Source organism: Harpegnathos saltator, unplaced genomic scaffold, assembly GCF_003227715.2.
Source record: "Harpegnathos saltator strain DR-91 unplaced genomic scaffold, Hsal_v8.6 scaffold708, whole genome shotgun sequence".
NCBI classification, from domain to species: Eukaryota; Metazoa; Arthropoda; class Insecta; order Hymenoptera; family Formicidae; genus Harpegnathos; species Harpegnathos saltator.
In genome coordinates, this window is record NW_020230547.1 from 1,307,249 (window position 1) to 1,327,730 (window position 20,482).

A 20,482-nucleotide genomic window follows, 5' to 3' on the forward strand; every position below is an offset into this window, starting at 1 on the left:
GAAATTAGAAAACTTCCATTTTCCCGGAGAAGAAAAGATTCATGATCAAGCCGTGGCAGATTCATGGCCATCTGCTCGTGTTCTGTCGAAAGCCTGCTGACGTAACGTAAAATGGCAGATTGGCGGTGGAGTTTTTCATTTTATGTATTTAAATAGTTAGACGAAACGACGCGTTAGATGATTAAGAGGGAAGTCGATGGGAAAGCAGTACGATTAAAGAGGAAACTAATTTCCATTTTCAGGTTCAACGAAATGAACAGCGACTTTTTGATATATCACGTAATGCTAACGTTGAAGCCCTTTTACCGCTCCCCGTACGACGTAGTGTTCGATTTCACCAATACGAACTCGGAAAATCGTTTCCGAACAGAGTTCTTGCAAAAGTGGTTTTACGTGCTGCCGGAAGTGGCTTACGAGAATGTCCACGCGGCTTACATTTACAATTGCAACAGTTGGCTCCGCGAGTACGCCAAGTGTAACGACCGAATCCTCGCGCCGCTCAAGGGTAATCGCAAGGTGATCTTCGTGGATGGACCGGGCAAACTGAACGACGTGATCGACGTTGAGCAACAGAAACTGCCCGGAGCCACGTTATCCTTGGACGAGGACTTGAAGGTCTTCGCCAGCATGCTGAAGTTGTCGAACAAGGAGATCAGAGTGTCCGTGAAGATCGGCTCGGCGGCTGTTCAGATTACTCACATGGACAAGACGAAGGTGTTGTGGCAGTACGTGACCTTGAACGATGTCTACTACGCGTCCGAGATCGAGGCGGTTTGCCCGATGGACGACAGCCAGTTTACGTTGACCATCAGCAATGAAGCCGGCCTGCTGAAGTTTACCCACAACGACTGCGAGAGCATCGTCCAGGCTATCAATCATATCAAGAACCGCTGGGTAATGTCGCAGTCGGAGTCGATGTCGGTCCACGCGAAAATTCGACCCAAGGACGTGCCCGGCACCCTGCTGAACATGACCTTGCTGAACCTTGGAAGCCCCAACCCGAACCTGCGCACCGCCGCGTACAACCACTTGTGCGCGCTCACGGCGACTTTTGATTTGAAGATCGAGGGTCAGCTGTTGGAGACTTCTGGCCTCTGCATACCGTCGAACAACACGATATTCATCAAACACCTCAGCGAGACCTTGGCAGCGAACGACCCGCACCTCACGCTCGAGTTCCTCGCCGAGTGCATACAGGGCTTCAAGGCATCGACAATCGAGCTGAAGCACTTGTGCCTTGAGTACATCACCCCATGGCTGAACAACCTCGTGCGCTTCTACAAGTCCAACGACGAGTGCGGCAGGCGGCACAAACAGCTCACCGAGATCCTGGATCAACTGATTACATTGACCGCTGAGGAGGTCGAGATGTATCCGAGCATACAGGCGAAAATCTGGGGCACGATCGGCCGGCTGCCCGAGCTCATCGACATCGTCCTCGATATGTTCATCCAGCGCAGTGTGCAGCACCGCTTGGGCTCGCACATGGCGGAGATCTTGGCGGACACCGCGGTCGCCTTAGCGTCCGGCAATGTACAGTTGGTAGCTAAGAAGGTCATTAGCAGGCTATGTCGCATGGTGGACAAGACTTGTTTGTCGCCGACGCAGTTGCTGGAGCAACACAGCATGTGGAGCGACATAGCCATTCTGGCGAGGTACCTCTTGATGCTGTCCTTCAACAATTGCCTGGACGTGGGCAGACACCTGCCGTACGTCTTTCACACGGTCACGTTCCTTGTGTGTTCCGGCAGCCTGACCATGCGGTCGTGCATTCACGGCTTGGTGATCAACACCATTCACTCCTTGTGTACGTGCAGCTCGCCTTCCTTCCGCGAGGACACGTATCGAATATTGCACATGAGCCTCGACGAGTTCTCATTGCCCAAGTACCACGTTCTGTTCGGCATCAGCAAGGTGAAGTCCGCCGCCGATACGGCGTTCTATAAACATCCGGGGTCCAGCAAGCAGGATCTCTGCAAGGAAATCTGCAAGCCACCAAACGAGAAAGGCCTCAACAATGACAAAAACCAGTCCGTCACGCAAGACAGGGAAGTACTTTCCTTGACCAGCTTGGAAGTCATAACCGACGCTCTTCTGGAGATCATGGAGGCTTGCATGCGCGACATTCCGAGGTGTGACTGGCTGAAGACGTGGACGGCATTGACGAGAAGTTTCGCCTTCTGCTACAATCCGGCTCTACAGCCGAGAGCGCTCATCGTTTTCGGCTGTATCAGCAAAAACGTAACGGATCAGGATATAAAGCAGTTACTGAGAATACTGGTGAAGGCGCTGGAAAGTTTTAATGACATTACTCTGTTGGAGGCGATCGTGATGTGCTTGACGCGACTGCAGCCTCTTCTGAGGCCGGTAAGCTTCATTTTTTCCTCCTTCTTGAATGTCATAAGTGTAATAGTAATTAATAATATAATATTTATGGTTAAATAAGCATGATGTATCTATAATAATAGTGTAAGAAGTAGTTTTGTCTCTGTTAGATGCTGCTAATGTTGTCGCTTCACTGTTTCTCTTTAAGGAGTCGCCGATACATAGATATTTATTTTGGGTCGCCACGTCTGTTCTCGAGTTAGACCAGCCGTCGTTGTACGCAGCCGGCCTAGGGCTTCTCGAGCAAAACTTGCACACGCTGGACTTTCAGGGTACTTTCGACACTAAGGTCTGCGTATTTCCATCTCTACGCTCTAGTCTCAGTTAAATTCTCTGGACACCCGTACTCATGTGAGACGACTCGCTGTTCTTTTTAGACGTTGGAGCACGTGATGATGTCGACGCGCGAGCCTCTCGAATGGCATTTCAAACAATTGGATCACTCCATAGGCTTGTCCTTTAAGTCGAACTTCCACTTCGCACTAGTCGGTCATCTGCTGAAAGGCTACAGGCACCCCACCACGGTTACCAGAACATCCAGAGTATTGACCATGTTGTTAGCGATTGTGGCTAAACCTTCGAAAAGGGACAAATTCGAAGTGACGCCCGTCAGCGTCCCGTACTTGGCCGGTATATTTGTTAACCTAAAGCACAGGAGACTGTCGATATTTCTCAGAAGACAGAAGATCATAACTTGATCTTATGTTTAAGTTTGTTTTAAATACAGGATGTCCGGGACCTTTTGGAAAAATTCTGAAGACTAATCAGGTCAAACTAACAAGAACTAACTAAGAAGAAAAGTTATGTACCACTTTGCAAAAGTCGCAATAGGTATTAAGTTATTAATGATTGAAAATCGTACACCACATCTAGAGGCTCTTTTAATTGATAACTTGAAAATGTGCAAAATGGTACTTAACTTTTCTCCTCAGTTTGATCTGATTAATCTTCACAATTTTTCGTTTCCAAAAGATCCCGGACACCCTGTATAAATATATGATCTTACGGTTTATTATACTTATTGATTTATTATATTATACTTCTTATTTTCTACTCCTCTACTTTTTCTACTATTATTTTTTATATTATTTATTATATTACCTTATACTTTTTATCATGGTATTATTGATTTTATTATATGACTATTTTGCTCTTTCTATCTTTAGATGCCAAGATTAGACCTGATCAGTCCGCGGATCGTCATGTTGTATATTTTGTGATTTATCAGATGATTCCCAATAAACAGTAACTAACATTAACATTACATCAATATATTTCTTACTCAGAAAACAATGAAAATATAATATCACACATTGTATAGCAGACTGCAACAAATAATATGGCGTGTTGCGGGTTGGTCAAGCCTGGCTGAGTACTTGAAATAATCTCGGATATAAGATAGGACTGTGAATTTTGTTCCGAAAATGTCAGACTTTTAAAATTCAAGCGAATTTCATTCTGCGCAGCATTAGTGTCCGTGTCGGAGGAAGTTCGCACCAGGTGCCACATTCGGCACTCGTTCACATCCGACAATCGTTCGCACGACTCTTCGGGTAGCGCAGAGATTCTAGACAGTTTACGCAGTACAGTGAGTATCTCTTTGATTCGTTATGTTTGCAATGCGGTGCACGTGAGATTTTCATGATGAAATTATCGCTCATTTTCCAGGATATCAATGGTGCGCCTAATCTTACGAGTAGAAGGCAGAAGACTTGGGACTTGTTGGACCAATCGGCGCTCACCCAAGCGAGAAAGCAAAAACAACATTCTACACAGGTATACGCTGTACAGTAATGTATATTTTCATAAAAATAATATATTTTATCAATACAATTTAACATTTTACTGGTACACATTCATGTATGTTTTATTGTAGATTGTTTATTAGATTAGCTTAAGGGAGACTTGTCATTTTTCTGTTAAATTTCATAAAGGAAATCTCGATCCTAAAAGGAAGGTACCAAGACCTCGTTGAACGTCTGCAAAAACATCGAATCGATGTTGTTTATTTTATCAGTAAAACTGATAAATCTCTGTATCATCTCTGTTAAATTATTTATATAAATATGTTTATAAATTGCTACTTCATTTGACAAACACGACAAACCTTCCACGACAACCCTTCTAACAATTATTACGTAAATATACGTAAATTTACATTATATTTACATAATAACGATTAATATGTCAATATTATAATTATATTAATATTATAATATATTTTATATATGCGTGTGTGGAGCTCATGAGTCAATTTATATTTATAGTATATAGCGCACACTAATTAATTCAGTAATTAACTCGGTCACCGACGACATCGTTGCTAACAAGACCTGCTGGCTTTCATTTCAGCGATCCAGGAGTATGCCGAGCACGAAGAACGCCACGTCGATGGACGATGCGGAATCGCAGGTCAGGTCGTTGTCCAACAGCTCGATCGCATAATTGCTGTTAATCGCAAGGACTAACATCTTTGCACCGTTATATGTTACATATAGACTCGTAACAGTAACGGAGTGAGCATGAAGAGCAACGAAAACAACGTCCTGCTCGATCCGGAAGTGCTGACTGACCTCGCGACGCAGACTCTGGTGCTGACTGTGCTGGCCACTTTGGTGAAGTATTCCACCGACGAGGACGAGGCGCGGATCCTCTACGAGTATCTGGCGGAAGCGACGATAGTCTTCCGTAAGGTTTTCCCAGTCGTGTAAGTTCTCGCCCGAAATGAATCGAGTGCATAGATCCAGTCCGTTCGTTTGTCACCTGCTCGATCCGCTTCTTTCGCAGACACAACTTGCTCGATGCCAAGATCAATAGCGTGCTGTCGTCCTGCCACGACCAGGCGATACTGAACGCGGTTCAAGTCATCATACAGAACATGATGGCCTGCGAGGACACGTGCCAGCAGCAACTGCACTATCTACAGAGCTGTGGCTTCCGCGGTCTCTGGAGGTTCGCGGGACCATACACAAACGTAAATTTTGGAATTAGTAGCAGTACAATTGTTTCTCTCGCGACTTCACTGTTAGGCCTGTAAATCATATTTGGAGCTTCACCAGTGAGCGGTGAAAAATAGATCAGTATCATGATGACTGTTGATCTCTCGTGTGACATCTCTTGAACGCTTCGAAGATATTTCAGGATAATATAAATATTTTAGAAAAATCGAAGCAGTATATTGGTACAACGTTAAACATTAGGAAACGTGGTAACTTTTCGCACTCTAGGTCGATTTCTCGAAACTTCCAGGCATAACATTTAGATAACGAAGTGTCGAAGCGCGAATATGCGAACGTTTGAATATTCGGAACCTCGAGAACTTGCTGCGAGCGCATACAGTCGAATAAATACGACATTACTTCCATTGAGAAAAAGCTTCGATATTTCGAATTTTTGAATAGAATTTGGAGAATCAAAGCTTTGCAGTCGAAACTTCAACTTTAGACATCGAATTATGCCAAGTCCTTGAAGCTCCGGATATGTCAGACTATCTTTCATTGTTAATGGAATCAATATCTTAGGGCCGGTTGTTCCAACTTCTTGGTAAGTTGATTGATAGTTAAGTCATGTGTTTATCTTCCTTTTTCCTTTAATTTAAACGAAAACAGACATACGATTTAACTATCAGTTAACTTACCAAAGAGTCGGAACAACCTGCACTTAGACTTGAGGAAGTGCAGTTCCTCGCTCTTCTCGACATCACCGGCATATCTTTACAGTCCAATTGCACGCCCGAAAGCTCCGAATTGTTCGTGAACTGCCTGGAAGCGATGGTAGAGACGTGTCTACCGACGGAAGAGTGCGACGGCCCGAATAGCAACGATCTGGCTGCCGGAAGAGGTAGACGATCCTGCAGCTATCAACTAGACGCGAAAATAAAGCAGCCTACTGTACTCGGGTGTATCAGGAGATCTTCGCACTTGCCTTCAGAAGAGACCGGCGTTGCTTTGTTCAACCAACAGTAAGCTTGTCCTCTTTCCTAGTTTTCAATCAGAAAGATTACGACCTTTTTCAACGAATCTAGCAAACGTTCCTGCTTAATACTGAAGTTCGTGAAATTGAAGAGAATTAATTCTGCAAACTTAATCATAGATTTAATAATTCATTTCATTCGTGTACAAAGCCTCTTCTCGTGTTACGTCCTGCAGACTCAATTAACAAAAATTCTCTTTTTCTCTCGCGAGCTCCTAAAATCTACACGTCTTCGTTGAAGGTTTATATCTGGGTAGTGTTCGCCAAGCGTGTCCGTCGGCCTAGCTATAAAATTTGAAACTCTGCGCTAACAAACCTTCAGTAAAACAAAGCAACTCAAAGCATTCCTGCTCTAAAACTTGAAACTTACATCTTCCCAATCCAAAACCATATGTGCCCTACCAGTCAACCAACAAAGCCTACTTCACTGATGGTCATAAAATCTTATCTCCCTTGATTTACGGCATTCTGACTTCTCCAGCCGGCCACTTGTATACATCACTCTCTCTCACAAGAATAATCAATTCCGCCAATCAAAACCAATCCACCCAAACTAAGAGACATCCACGCTCCACCCCTTAGCCCTTCTATATTCATGTCTCCCACGAGATCTTTTAACCTCACCCTTAATTTCTAATGGCTAAGACTTTTCCCCACTATGGTCAACCAGGACCAATAATAAAAATTATTAACTAAATCTTTAACTTCATTAGGCTCTCCTTAGGGCTTCACCTCTTCCTCAAAGGCCATCTCTCTACCCATCCTGATAGCTTCTGCCTCCGATCATCGGTATAAAATCGTGGCAATCCGCCTCCGCGGACACAAAAAGGTTAGACTCGTACTCAGACTCGTACTCAGACTCTTACTCAGACTCGTATTCGGACTCAGACTCGTACTCGGTTTTCTTCCAAGTTTTGTTTCGGCAACACACACACTCTTACGTTCCCATTTTTTTTGCTGGGGACAAAAATTATATTCGGTACCTGTGCTATTGTGCCATAATTGGACAATCGGAAGGGAGTGGGCGAGCACAACCCATTCCAACCTATCGAGCAGGAGCCACCAATCGACAGTTCTATCTTGTTCACTTCTCGCATAACAGGAATCAGCAGTAAGTTTCATTTTCTTTACTTCTACCTTTCCTACCACCACTTTATTAATTCCCCTTATTATTGAAATCCGGTTTTAGTGGGTCATAGTTACAATATCGGGATAAACCTCGATCGCGCTTTCCAAATGCTCGAGTCGGTTTTTGACACCAGCGATCCCGACCAACTAGCGTCTCAGGTCCATAATCCGAGCCATAGTCAACATAGCGCTAGGAACCGATTATTACCCAGATCCTACACTCCTACCCCCTTACCTTCTCCCTCATTTTCCCCCTGGTACTCCTTCCTCTTCTCCTACACGCGCTTCCACTCCTACCCTTCTTTTTTTTGGTCACGCAGGGGAAATCCTCATGGATACCCCCGACCCTTGGGGGGGGGGGTTAGGGGTTATGTCGGACTCTTACCGACTAAAATCCCTGCGGGATGTCTACCTGTCGGACCGTGAGGAGGGGAGTCAGGGGAACTGCTCCCGCATTCCCTCCCCAACCCGCATACCCTCCCCAACACTCCTTCTACCCCTTCAATATCATATTCTCCCGTATCTTTTTTCGAATTATCCACTCCCTTAAATTCTCCTGACCGCTCTCGTTCCCTCTCACCCGACTAACTTTCTATTCATATTCCTTCCCTTTTCCATTCCTTCTTCTTTTATTTCACACACACACACACACACCATCATCCGCGTCAATTGTAATATTCTAAACCGCGCCGTAATATCATTTTATTGCTATATTCTAAACCGCGTCGTAATATTACTTTTATTGTTATATTCTAAACTCGCGTCGTAATATTATTTTTATTGTTATATTCTAAACCGCGTCGCAATATCATTTGTGTTGTTATCTTTATTTTAATAAATCTGTTAATAGTCTATGTCCAAGCGATTAATTTCAAAATCATACTACCTTCCAACCTCAGAGTTGCCTCATGGTCCTATCCCCGGTAAAGGGCCTCGCGTCCTTGACCGAAAAACGGACCGCTCGTCGTATGTCAGTGACCGAGTAAAGGGACCCACCGGGTTCCTGACCCGCTTCCTGGCACGCGTGTACGAGGTTCGCCTTTCCTGCGAACGAAAAGGTTGCGCTCCTCCTCTGGGACGTAACATTCGTGTTGTGATATAAAAAGAAATTCTTCAAGTTGAATTATATATTATGTATCAGATCGTAAAAATTTTATAAAGAGATTTAAATAATTAAAGAATTGAATTATTGAATTGAGGAAGGATGTACTTTTTCTACATCTAGCGCTTGCTACTCACATATAATGTTCCACAATCGTCACGTATGTGTATCGAGCGAATTATGTGTTTCAGCAGTCATGCAACAGAGAAGAATAAAAACTATTTCGCGGTGGAGTTGGACCAGATCGAGGACACGAGTAGTGGCCGAAAATGCAGCTACGGCGACTCGCAAACTTAGCAATTACATCACACCAGCAAGCACTGCTTACAGTGCAATAAACGCGCGCGTAAGGGACAGACCAGTCGAAAGTTGCAGCGACAGATGAGATGCGTGAATCTAAACGATTAAACGGTGAGTATAAGGGGTTCTTCTGGCGATCTTTCTGCCTTCTTCTCACTTCTACCCACTCGATAAACGATAATTCTTTGTGATCGTATATAAATTTTGTCTCTATATTGCCATGTGCAAACATACGCAATTATATATGTCTACATTGAAAAAATACTGTTATATCAACGCAATTAAAGTAACTGCTTATGTTTATATGGCAATTCGTGATGTGAAATTGAATAAAATAAAAAATTGAAAGTTTTTTTTCCGTAAGATTATACACGGCTATATATAGACAAAATTTTTATATGAATCATATATTGGACGATAATAAAAGTTTTTGGATTTTGTGATAGAAAAATGAACAAAAAAAAAACTGGACGAAAATGCCCTCTTCTATTTTGCGAAAAAATACATAACGTTCAGAGTTATTAATTGACGAACATTGGTATGTAATCAAGCGCAATAATTCGCAAATATTCTTTATTTTTATCCTTTGATTCTTCTTTATTCTTTAATTGCAGTATTTTGCGTGATTTTTTTTTTTGCAAAATAGAGGACGTTTTTCTTTAGTTTAATCTACACGAACACAAAAACTTTATATGTTATCTTGTATACATGATTTTATACAGGGTGAGAGACACTTAAAACAGGTTACCTGAATAAATTCAAAAATATGCAAGATGGAAAAAATATTGAATACAGAAGTTGTAGGATTTTTAAATGACACATCACATAGTAATACTAGTATGACCTTGAACAGTGTCATCAAGGTTTGTAGAAGGTAACTTTGAAATTTTTTAATGGAAACCCCCATTTTTTATTATATCACTTTTTCTACTTATTAATTTGAACAACTTTTGTCTGAAATATTTTTTGATTTGTCTAATATTTTTCTAGATATTTAAAGAAAACTTTTTCAATATTTGACTTGTAATATCTCGGTAACTATTTGTCGGAAGAGAAAGTAGCAGGAGGGGGTTACTAGACTTTTTTACTCTATTTGGTTTCAACAATACGCTGTTACAATAGTGCCCTAACTTTTGTTAACTCGACGATTTTGAAATTTTTAAAAGGTCAACAAGTTCCGTATTTAACATTTTTCTCTGTCTTACATATTTTCAAAGTTATTCGGGTGGTTCTGTTTTAGGTGTCTCACCCTGTATATAATCTTTTTAATCGGCGCCAAGTAAATATGCACACCTACTTCAGTCAAAGCGCCGACAATGTAACTTGGCGCATCTACAAAGAACAGATCTGTACTTAACGAGGCATTTCGCAGCTTCTCGCCTACGAAGCAAATTCAGCTGCTCATTCATTTCTTTCTTTCGAACAGCAGGGGCTCGTTAACCTCGTGTTACCGCTGCCGCATGTCTAGCCGGTCTTGCACAATGCCGTCCACGTCACGATGACAAGCCCTCAGAAATGGAAATTAGCGAAGGCCGCCCTTTTGTAGCGTATTATTTTTTCCTTCGGTTCCCATCGGCGACACATGCATTGGCGATTTTGCTTGTGATGTACCTCACGCATATATGCATAAGTATATGTATTGTTACAACGCGAATCTCAAGTGTATGTTATCGCACGTGCGTCGTGTTGGCGTTTTCACAACGAGCTCGAGGAGATTACGTTGCCACGGAGATGTCCTCGCCATGCGATTCTGAGGCAAGGATATTCCTCGAGGACACGCTTCGTTATGATTTCACGACCGCTGTGGAATTGCGAGAACCGGCTTGACCGGAGCAGATGTATATCGACGATATTAATTCCCCTGGATGATCACGTGCAGTTGGCTGCGCTGACTGGCGCTGGTTTCGTCAGCATCGCAATGCGAGAAGACTGCGAGCGCAGCAGCACGAGAGACCAGTGTCGGACGTTGGTCGATTGAAATGCCGACTGATACGATCGGAATGATTATAATGATTACTCGTGTACCGCTGATTAGCCGATCACTTCAGCCCGAATATTAGTTCAACCCAGACCCTGATCGACCAACGCTGCCGACACTGCGAGAGACGCGAGTATGCCTGTCTCTCCACGAAGCGCAGGGCTCAGGCTGTGACGGTGCGTATATATGTATACGCGAGCCGTCCGATTAACGAGGTCCCGAATCATCATATCTCTAATAACAACTGCGACATACGAGAAATTCGCGCAGAAGACTCTACCGGCCCCTCGACGGGAAACCGGCGACGCCGCCTCTCGCGCGCCCTTCCGCGCGGGCGTCTGCAAACATGATCTGCTGGACCAGTGGGCGCTTCTCGTCTCGGGGTGGCCGAAGCCACAGGACTAATTATCTCTAGAGCCACGTCTAGCAAAACACCAATATGTCAAATATAATTTAAAGTACAAAGCAAGACCAAACGTTACTCTTCCGTACTGTATAACGAGGTATTTTAGGGTGGTATCCATAGTCGAGTCTCAAGTCAGCACTTAAGACGATCTTGGTTGAGTCGGTCTTATTCAATCAAGACCGTCTCAAGATCAGTATGTTTCATAGTCGTGAAATAAGACGATCTTCGCGAAGAATATGTTGCTCAAGTAAGACTTATTTGATTTAAGGTTGACTTGGCGAAGACAGACTTAAGACTGTGCTTATTCTCGAATCGGCTGTTTCCGTAATATTTCCGTTAGGTCCTTCAATCAAAACACAGGATACAAGGTGCAGTATTACTATTAAGAAGTACCATCTTATGTTACATTAGCAATGCCTGTTCTTATGTATAATCTATTTCTATAAAGGGAGATCATTTACAAGAAGTGAATCAACCAGAATTAAGTCATGTAAGAGAAATATGATATTTAACTAAAAATACATGAGACCCAATTAAAAATTATAGAATATGAATTAAATAAGAAAGAAGAAAAATCATAAAATTTAATGTTTCATTTTATCAATGATTTTCTTTGTTTATTAAGTTATTAAATTATTTATTAAGTTATTAAGAAATATTGTTTTAGTCCACTAATCAGATCTTTATAAGTTATTAATAAGAGGTTATATTTTCTTAAAGATTATTACATGATTACAATAAGGAAACATTATTTTATTAAAGAGAGAAGATGAAAGAGTTACATAAAATGTTTTGTTCGCTGTTTAATTAAAGATGTTCTATTCGGTAAATATATATTTGGATAAATAAAACATTACCATTTATACCAACATTCCATACATAAGCAAAATGCTAGCAGAATGTGCGCAGATTGACGCCAATTTCGATCAGATCCCCACATCAAAACCATAGCCATCTGTGTCCTCATTAGGCTCATGTTTTGTCGACAGGACCTGCGTGACAGGCCGTGCGAGCAGATTGTCGGCAGAAACCGCGCAGGTCCTGCTGCCAAACTACGCGCAGAGTCTGCGCGCAGAGTTTGCTCGGTTTCTGCCGTCAATCTGCCGTCAAGTTGTTGCAAGTCTTGCGCGGTTTTTGCTGCAAATCTGTCGTCAAGTATCCGACAGCAGGATCTGGCGCATATTTGACCGCAGATTGGTAGCATAATTTGATATAACAGATTCTGCGTTAAATTTGTTGCCCATTTGCCATCAAACTATGATAGCAGGCTTTGTTCGAAATCTATTCGCATAGGTTTGGCTATCTGGTTTGGCTATTTTATTCTTGTTATTTATTGATTATCTAAAAATACCTTATATATATATATATATATATCATATAATATATTATCTAAATAATCTCTCAATGAGAGAGCTTCTCGTACAATAAATTATTCTCCGGGTTTCCAGTGAGTTAGGCTATTTTCAGTGATATATTTATCGTAGCATTATCAGTTCTTTCGACAAACATGGACATTTCCGCTTCCAAATACCAAATGCCTTTTTCTACCATTCTTCTGGTTCTCCTGTGAATTTCATTGTACGTAACTGTAAGAAAAACTTCGATGTTTAGCAATAACAATTTATGTATCGTTATAATTATAATTCGAACTTTATTTGCTCATCAGTCACAGGAATATTTATCGATGTGAGTAAGGATGGTAATGCTGGATAGCCAGAATCTGCAACTAGTATACCCTCCAACTCTTGTTGTCTATATCATATATAAATGCGTAAATTCTGGAAAATTCTGGAGTCAGACTTGACTTCCTGGTCACTCAAGAATATATCTAGGAATTCTGTCCTTGATCCAACAACCTGAAAATATATATTATATTAAACCACCATTTGTTACCAGTTTAATATATCAAATTATTTAATTAAAATAATTTATAAATGTGTTGTGTATGCTTCAATATACTTTTAATATGTAATATATGTTTGAACAAGAATAACTATATAATTTATATAAATGTACATAAATGTTTGTAGCTATTATTCTTAGAGCTAGTATATTATAAAAAATTAAATGTATTTAAAAATTAATACTCGAACATTTAAAGAGAAATATCCTTTTCTATTTCTACATATTTCTTCGATAATTTGTAGTTTTGTATGTACTGACGCATAAGAGTATAATCAATTGCTCCATCAATATTAGAAAGACCTATATAGCTCCAGGAGTAAGTTGCTTAAATAAATACCTGTTTTCACATTTTGCTTCATTAGAAATGGGAAATCTGATATATTGATTAATATTGCTCGCTAATAAAATGGACAAATGATAAATTGTTTTTGAAATAGCTGATCTTGAAATGTGAAATGTGTGCAATATCTCCTACGACAAGCTGTAAATTAAAGAATATTTTTCCTATATATACTGATTGTACAATATATATAGGAGAAATAAAAAGATAAAACTGTGTGCGAGTATGTGTGTGTGTGCAGTATAAATTAATCATCGGTGTTACCAGTAAGGAATAGGAAACGCTGAGAATCGTGTTAAAATACTATCTTAATATGTATATCGTGGAAAGAATACTCGTCTCTTTCGTGTTATTTATCTGAGCGAACTTCTCCTCGGGATTACGAGAGGGGGAGGGGGAGGAGTGAGGATGCGACGTATCCTATATATAAACTGCGAGATATCGCGCAAGACTTGTATAAACGCGAAGACGTGAGAACTTCCTCGTGTATGCGACTCCGTAGGACAGGACTTAGCAAGTCCTCACCAGGAGCGACCGTTCCGAGTTTCGCGAGACGCGTCTGTACATATAATGCGTTGTAAAAATGTTGCGCAATCGCAACGATTGCGCGAACGCGTGGATCTTGGCCGCCTGTGCGCGTTCGAGCGCAGCGCAAAACAAACGGCGCATTGTTGCAGCGAGAGATCGATTGACCCGATGATCGATACCGGCCAAGTTGCGCACAAAGGCTTCTTCCGGACTTGTTTTTTTGTTTTTGTTGCACTCAAGGAAACTTTGAGGTCTCCCTGTGCATGATAATCTCATATTTCCCATACAGCGCAGAAAGTTGCAGCAACATTGCTGCAGCGTCGTCGCAATATTGCAAGATTATTGCAACGTTGCAGCAATGTTGTTGTAACTTTCTGTGCTGTATGGATTGTGTCTCAGGGCCAAACACAGCTGCATAGAATAGCATAAGGCAGCCTCGACCACGTAAGACGAAATTATATTAATTTAAAAAGTGTAACGTAACTCTTCCCTGCACCGAAAAAATTTTATTCTACATTATAGAAAAGTAACTAAAGTATAGAATATTTGCCACTAAAATACGCGCCAAGTATATGTTATAAAAAAGAGAGGATTTCCCTCTAATATAAGTATAAGAAAATATTCTAATAAGAGTTAGAATATCCCTCTAATACGGATAAATAGTAGTAGCCTCACAAAAACGTACGTCGAATCCACGTGGAATGCATGTTGTATTCACGTGGCGACACACGCTCGGCTGTTGGATAGACTGTCGACGAGGTTTGAGTGTGCATCAGTACTTCTCAGTCAGAAACGTCATCGTGTCGAAACAACATCGACATCGTTTCAACGTTGTTTCGCTATTATCTTGACGAATCATTTCAATCTAAGTTACGTAATACTCATACACTTTTTCAATAATTCGTACTTACTTTCAAAACGGCAGACGAATTCCGATAAATTATGTTCAAGCAGCCACTTTCTCACTTCTTCCATGTTTCAGCACTACATCACTAGATTAGACTTCCTTCGAAACACGTTCAGGACACGATACGGCAACGTAATAAAAGCTGCGTAGACTATAGTTTACGCATACGCGAGCGCGAGTGTCGTTCGTCAACCAACTGACGACGAAATATATATATATATATATTTTAGAATATTTTCTTTATTTTAGATGTTATTCTAAATAAAAGACTTTTAGAGGGGAATATTCTGAACTTTTTACAATATTCGATTAGAAGAAAGCTTTAGAGGGAATTTTTCTAAAATTAAGAATACGATTTTTTCGGTGTGGATACTCGCTGGTCGAGATGCGTATTTATGTGTTATGCGTCTGCGACTATGTCATTTTCTGTGCAAAAATCGCTGCAATATAGGTGTTCGTTCGGAAGTATTTCTTACAGTGTGTGTCTTTGCACATGTTCAGTTCGATTGCGAGGCGGTCATAGTTAGCAACAAACTCGATCTTCAACCTGTTTCGAGGCGGTTTGTTCGATACTGACCAATCCCAGATAGTGCAATGTCTTCTGAAAATTTTAAGGACATCTAGAACGGACATTGCGGGTATTCAGATTTTATCCCGGGATATAGCTTGGATAGCTAGTCTTTAAGACGGGTATCCAGTAGGATGTCCTGCGCTGTGCTAAGGACTTTTATAGAATATGTCGTGGACTTTTTTTTCTTAAGTCTAACGGAAAAGGAAAAAAACATAGCGTATTGAATTTGCCGACTCCGAAATGTATCGAGTTATGTTTTTTTCTGTTTAAGTTATAAATATAAAGGAAAAAACGTTTGACTCGAGATTCCCTAAATCGAAATTGGCACTCTGAATACATTAATAGTTCAATTTTATTTTTGGAAAATGTTTTTGAATCTGTTTGAATTTTAATCTCTTAGAATCCTAAAATTTTTTGGCTCTGAAAAAATGGGGTTGTTGATATACTTAATTTGCCAAGTCCGATGTAAGATCGAGTCGAATGCTTTCTTTTCCTCATATTTATAATTATTTCTAAATATATATCTATAGTTATTAAATACATATTATTAAATATATATAATTATAAATATATATTTATTAATGAAGTCAAATGTACATACAAAATTCTCACTTAAAATATTTACAATGACGCAACTAAATATTCTGAAAATATCCCGGGACATTTTGGTCATATCCAGGATCGTCCTGAGGGCGTCTTGTGCTGTCTGGGATGCCTCATAAACTCGACGCAGAGGCCAGTAGTAGTTCGTTAAGATTTTTTACTTATTTATTTATTTATTCAAGACGTAATTTGGAATCGTCGAGCGCGTTGCCAAAGGCCTAAAGTCGTCCCCGACCCGCGAAGAACAGTTAAATACGTTTCAAGTATGGCACCATACTTGAAACGTATTTAATTATTTTTTGCGGAAAGCTGCGTTAATCGAGGCGACTGATTGAGCGACTGATTGAGTATTATTAATTAACGTATCAACGGAGATACAGGCTCTAACATACCGCTTCATATGTACACATCGTATTCGGATATTGTCATTAGGTACGCTTTCCTCTTCAGACTTCGTGCTTTCGCAATGACTTCGTGTTCGTAGAGCGTTTTGTCGCCACGTTATGTGTGCGTGTGTGTATTATTGTTTGTAAATATTAGATAATTAATGTGCAAAGGTCAGTGGATTCTTGTCACATGTCGGACCGGCGAGTAATCGCTTCTCTTCTACTCCTGCATAGCTTTCGCGGCGATTCTTTCCTCTCGCTTGTACTTGCGATTAAATGGACTGGCAGCAGCGTAAGTAGTTACTTTCATTATATTTTGTACAATATTTTTGTTCGGGATGGACGTGTGACCACTTGAGCAGGCGAAATTTTCATACGTAATTATTCTCTTCCGGGTCGTCGCTGTTTCAAAGAATTAGTTTCTCTGAAAATTAGTTACGGGTTGCTTACAGGTGCAAAAGGCCCATACAGCACACAAGTTGCAGCAACATTGCTGCAATATTGCAATATTGCAGCAATCTTGCTGCAACTTTTGTGCTGTATGGGAGTAAAGTCACGAATATGTAAAGTCTTAAGGGGTAATCTTCTGAATCGTGTGCTTTCCGGCGGAACCCAGATGGAACAGAAAGTCACGATGACATCAAAATGACATATAAATGACGAGAAAATGACCGAATCATAATGAAAGATGAGTTTTTCCTCATTTCATTTTGACGTCATTCTGATGTCATCATGATTTTCTGTTCTGCCTGAGAATATACACGCCGATCCGACGGCATGTTGCGTGTGTGCGAGCGGAGAGTGCCTTTGCGTTGTATGAACGTGTACATAAGAGATGTCTATATTTATCTGATTGTGATACGTGTGCGAGATAAATAATTGTACGTAATAATAGCCTCGTGACCACTTCATCCGCACGATTGACGTTAAAGCGTTATTTTTCTCCTCATCGAGTCTCTGCACGACGTGATAATTTGGCCTTTCTACGAACTGCAGTGTGAGAATCTTTTGTGTAAATATGGCTATGATTAAAACGCTGTTTTTTAAGTCACTGCAGGCGTTCACGTTGCTGACGATCGAGCGAGAGACCTCCTTAAACAATCCTCACTTGAGATTCTCCTCTCCTCTCTGTTCTCTGAAAAATGTTCACCCAGCATCAAGATTTCAGATATTCAAGAATCAGACAAATTATAATCGAGTTAATTGACGCGCGACTGGTAAGGTCGGTTATTGTTAATATGAACTTTCACTTCGTGCAATTCGCTCTGCATGAGCCGAAGAGTTAATAATTTACATCAGTAAAATCCAGAAAAATCAAGTCAAGTTTCTTAATTTACTTAATTTAACAAAACAGATTGGACCCATACAACACATCATACAAAAGTGGGAGCAACATTGCTGCAACATCGCTGCAATATTGCATCATTGTTGCAACGTAACAACTTTCCGTGCCGTGTGGGAGATAACGCTTGATTGACGAGGAGCTTAAATCGTCGATCAGACGATTTTCCATTTAGCTCTTCACTTCTCTTAATTCACTAATCAACTCATTCGTGGATAATCATGACCTGACAGCATAAGAGCCGAGAAAAGTGCGCGCGATTTGAAAAGTGCGCGCGATTTGAAAAGTGCGCTCTCGGGTTGAGTCAGTACTGCGAAAATGTGCCCGAAAATGCAAACCGCAGCGTGCGAGGGGAAGCGTTCCCTCTATGCGCCTTCGCACACAACGCTACTGCTCCGTCTATCGGTGTGTCGCCTCGCCGAGCGAGAAAGAGAGTGATCTTCGCTCCTTCTCGCTCCTTCTCGCTCCGTTAACGCGCGTCCGAATATGGTTTGGCTTTCTCGGCGTGGATCTGATTCGTGAGCGCGATTATGATATATCGTCGTTCTCGTGAAAAGATCCCCTATGTAAATTTTCTTATGAAATCAAGATGTTTATATCAATATACATTCATTATATTGATGTTTATATCAATATACATTCACAATTTTAATGTACATATAATGACACAAGTATTTAAAAATCACAAAACATGCACATAGGCTTTTTTACGGCAGCGACGATTTGTGACAAAATATGAAATAAATATAAGGCAATCATTTAATGTAACGCGCTAGTACGTCGCCCGGAGTCAAAGTAACGTACTGACAATTTCCTGACGAGCATTCTACATCTTTATAAGATACTTTTAAGCCATTAATTTATCGTTATGGAATTGAATGCGGAACTGTTATTATCTCTTCAAGTAACTGTAGCTATGAAAGCAAAAATTCTAAGAAAAGTTTATCCAACGTGTAAATGTTTATCAAATGGCGTTGAACAAATGGCTCGCTTTATCGATATGGAGGCTGCTTAATTCGTTCTTGATGCGGATCCAAGTCACGGACGTGACTATCATCTACGCGACTATGTTAACCTATTCATAATAAAACTGTTGATAACTATACCATAATACTAATAGAAGTTTACAGTGTACAAAAGAAGAAAGCCACTCTTTGCCAGCAACATGGACGTAATCAAGTTTTAAAAATAGCATATTTTTGCATAGACTTTGACAATTTGACATTATGGTACATGACTTTTCTTCTCGGCTACACCCAATCTACCAGTACACAAAATATTAATAATCAAATTCCGGACACCCTGTATATAATATAAAAAAAAAATTAACGTGGATAAATGAACGATTCGTATCAATTTTTCCTTTTCTTATAGAGCAATGAAAGAGTAAATCAGTATCGAAAATTGAATATCGATCAATACCATAAATCAATGTCAGAAAATTGTCCAATGACAATTTGTTCTCATTTTTCAGGTAGTTACCGCTGTAATTTACACAACAAATTAACTCGGTTAAACGAACGATTCGTACCAATTTTTCTTCTCTTATAAAGAAATGAGAGAATAAATCAGTACCGAAAATCGAAGGCCGATCAATACCTAATTTATTCATCAAATTAACGCGGATTAATGGACGATTCGTATTAATTTTCTGTTTTCTTATAGAGAAATGAAAGAGTAAATCAGTACCGAAAATCGAATATCGATTAATACCATAAATCAGTGTCAAAAAATTGCCCACGTGCAATGACAATTTGTTCTTATTTTTCAGGTACATACCCCTTTAATCTTATTCAACAAATTAACTCGGATAAACGAACGATTCGTATGAATTTTTTTTGTCTTATAAAAAAATGAGAAAATAAATCAGTACAGAAAACCGAAGACTGATCAATACTATAAATCAATGGCAAGAAAATTTTCCAAGTGCAATGACAAGTTGTTTTCATCTTGCAGGTACTTACCCCACTAATTTACTCAACAAATAAAGTCGGATAAAAGATAGATTCGTATCAATTTTTATTCTCTTATAAATAAATTAGAGAATCAGTCGGTCACCGAAAATTGAAAACCGATCAATATTTAATTTATTCATCAAATTAACGCGGATAAATGAACGATTCGTATGAATTTTTTTTTCTTATAGAGAAATGAAAGAATAAATCAGAACCGAAAATCGAATATCGATTAATACCATAATTCAGTGTCAAAAAATTGTCCAAGTGCAATAACAATTTGTTTTCAATTTCAGGTACTTACCCCTTTAATCTTATTCAACAAATTAACTCGGATAAACGAACGATTCGTATCAATTTTTTTTGATTTATAAAAAAATGAGAAAATAAATCAGTACCGAAAACCGAAGACTGATCAATATTTAATTTATTCAACATATTAACGCGGATAACTGAACGATTCGTATGAATTTTTTTTTCTTATAGGGAAATGAAAGAGTAAATCAGAACCGAAAATCGAATATCGATTAATACCATAAATCAGTATCATAAAATTGTCCCAGTGCAATGACAATTTGTTCTTATTATTCAGGTACATAATCCTCCAATCTTATTCAACAAATTAACTCGGACAAACGACCGATCCATATCAATTTTTTGTCTTATAAAAATAT

At 40.0% G+C, this 20,482-nt stretch overlaps 1 protein-coding gene across 4 annotated transcripts in view; it reads left to right on the top strand.

The window, feature by feature from the left end:
- Nf1 (neurofibromin 1) overlaps positions 1-11,816 on the top strand; it is a 29,547-nt gene extending 17,731 nt beyond the window's left edge. Inside the window, exons 15-25 of one of the 4 annotated variants that reach the window (XM_025305644.1) lie at positions 243-2,367; positions 2,534-2,674; positions 2,763-3,015; positions 3,852-3,973; positions 4,054-4,161; positions 4,738-4,797; positions 4,884-5,092; positions 5,173-5,359; positions 6,105-6,346; positions 8,779-8,998; positions 10,314-11,816. In XM_025305644.1, coding sequence (XP_025161429.1) covers positions 243-2,367; positions 2,534-2,674; positions 2,763-3,015; positions 3,852-3,973; positions 4,054-4,161; positions 4,738-4,797; positions 4,884-5,092; positions 5,173-5,359; positions 6,105-6,346; positions 8,779-8,884 — 3,553 coding nt within the window. In that variant the 3' untranslated portion in view covers positions 8,885-8,998; positions 10,314-11,816. The remainder of the gene's footprint in view (positions 1-242; positions 2,368-2,533; positions 2,675-2,762; positions 3,016-3,851; positions 3,974-4,053; positions 4,162-4,737; positions 4,798-4,883; positions 5,093-5,172; positions 5,360-6,104; positions 6,347-8,778; positions 8,999-10,313) is intronic. The other 3 variants (XM_025305645.1, XM_025305646.1, XM_025305647.1) reach the window with 3 other exon arrangements.
- Positions 11,817-20,482: the final 8,666 nt, after the last annotated feature.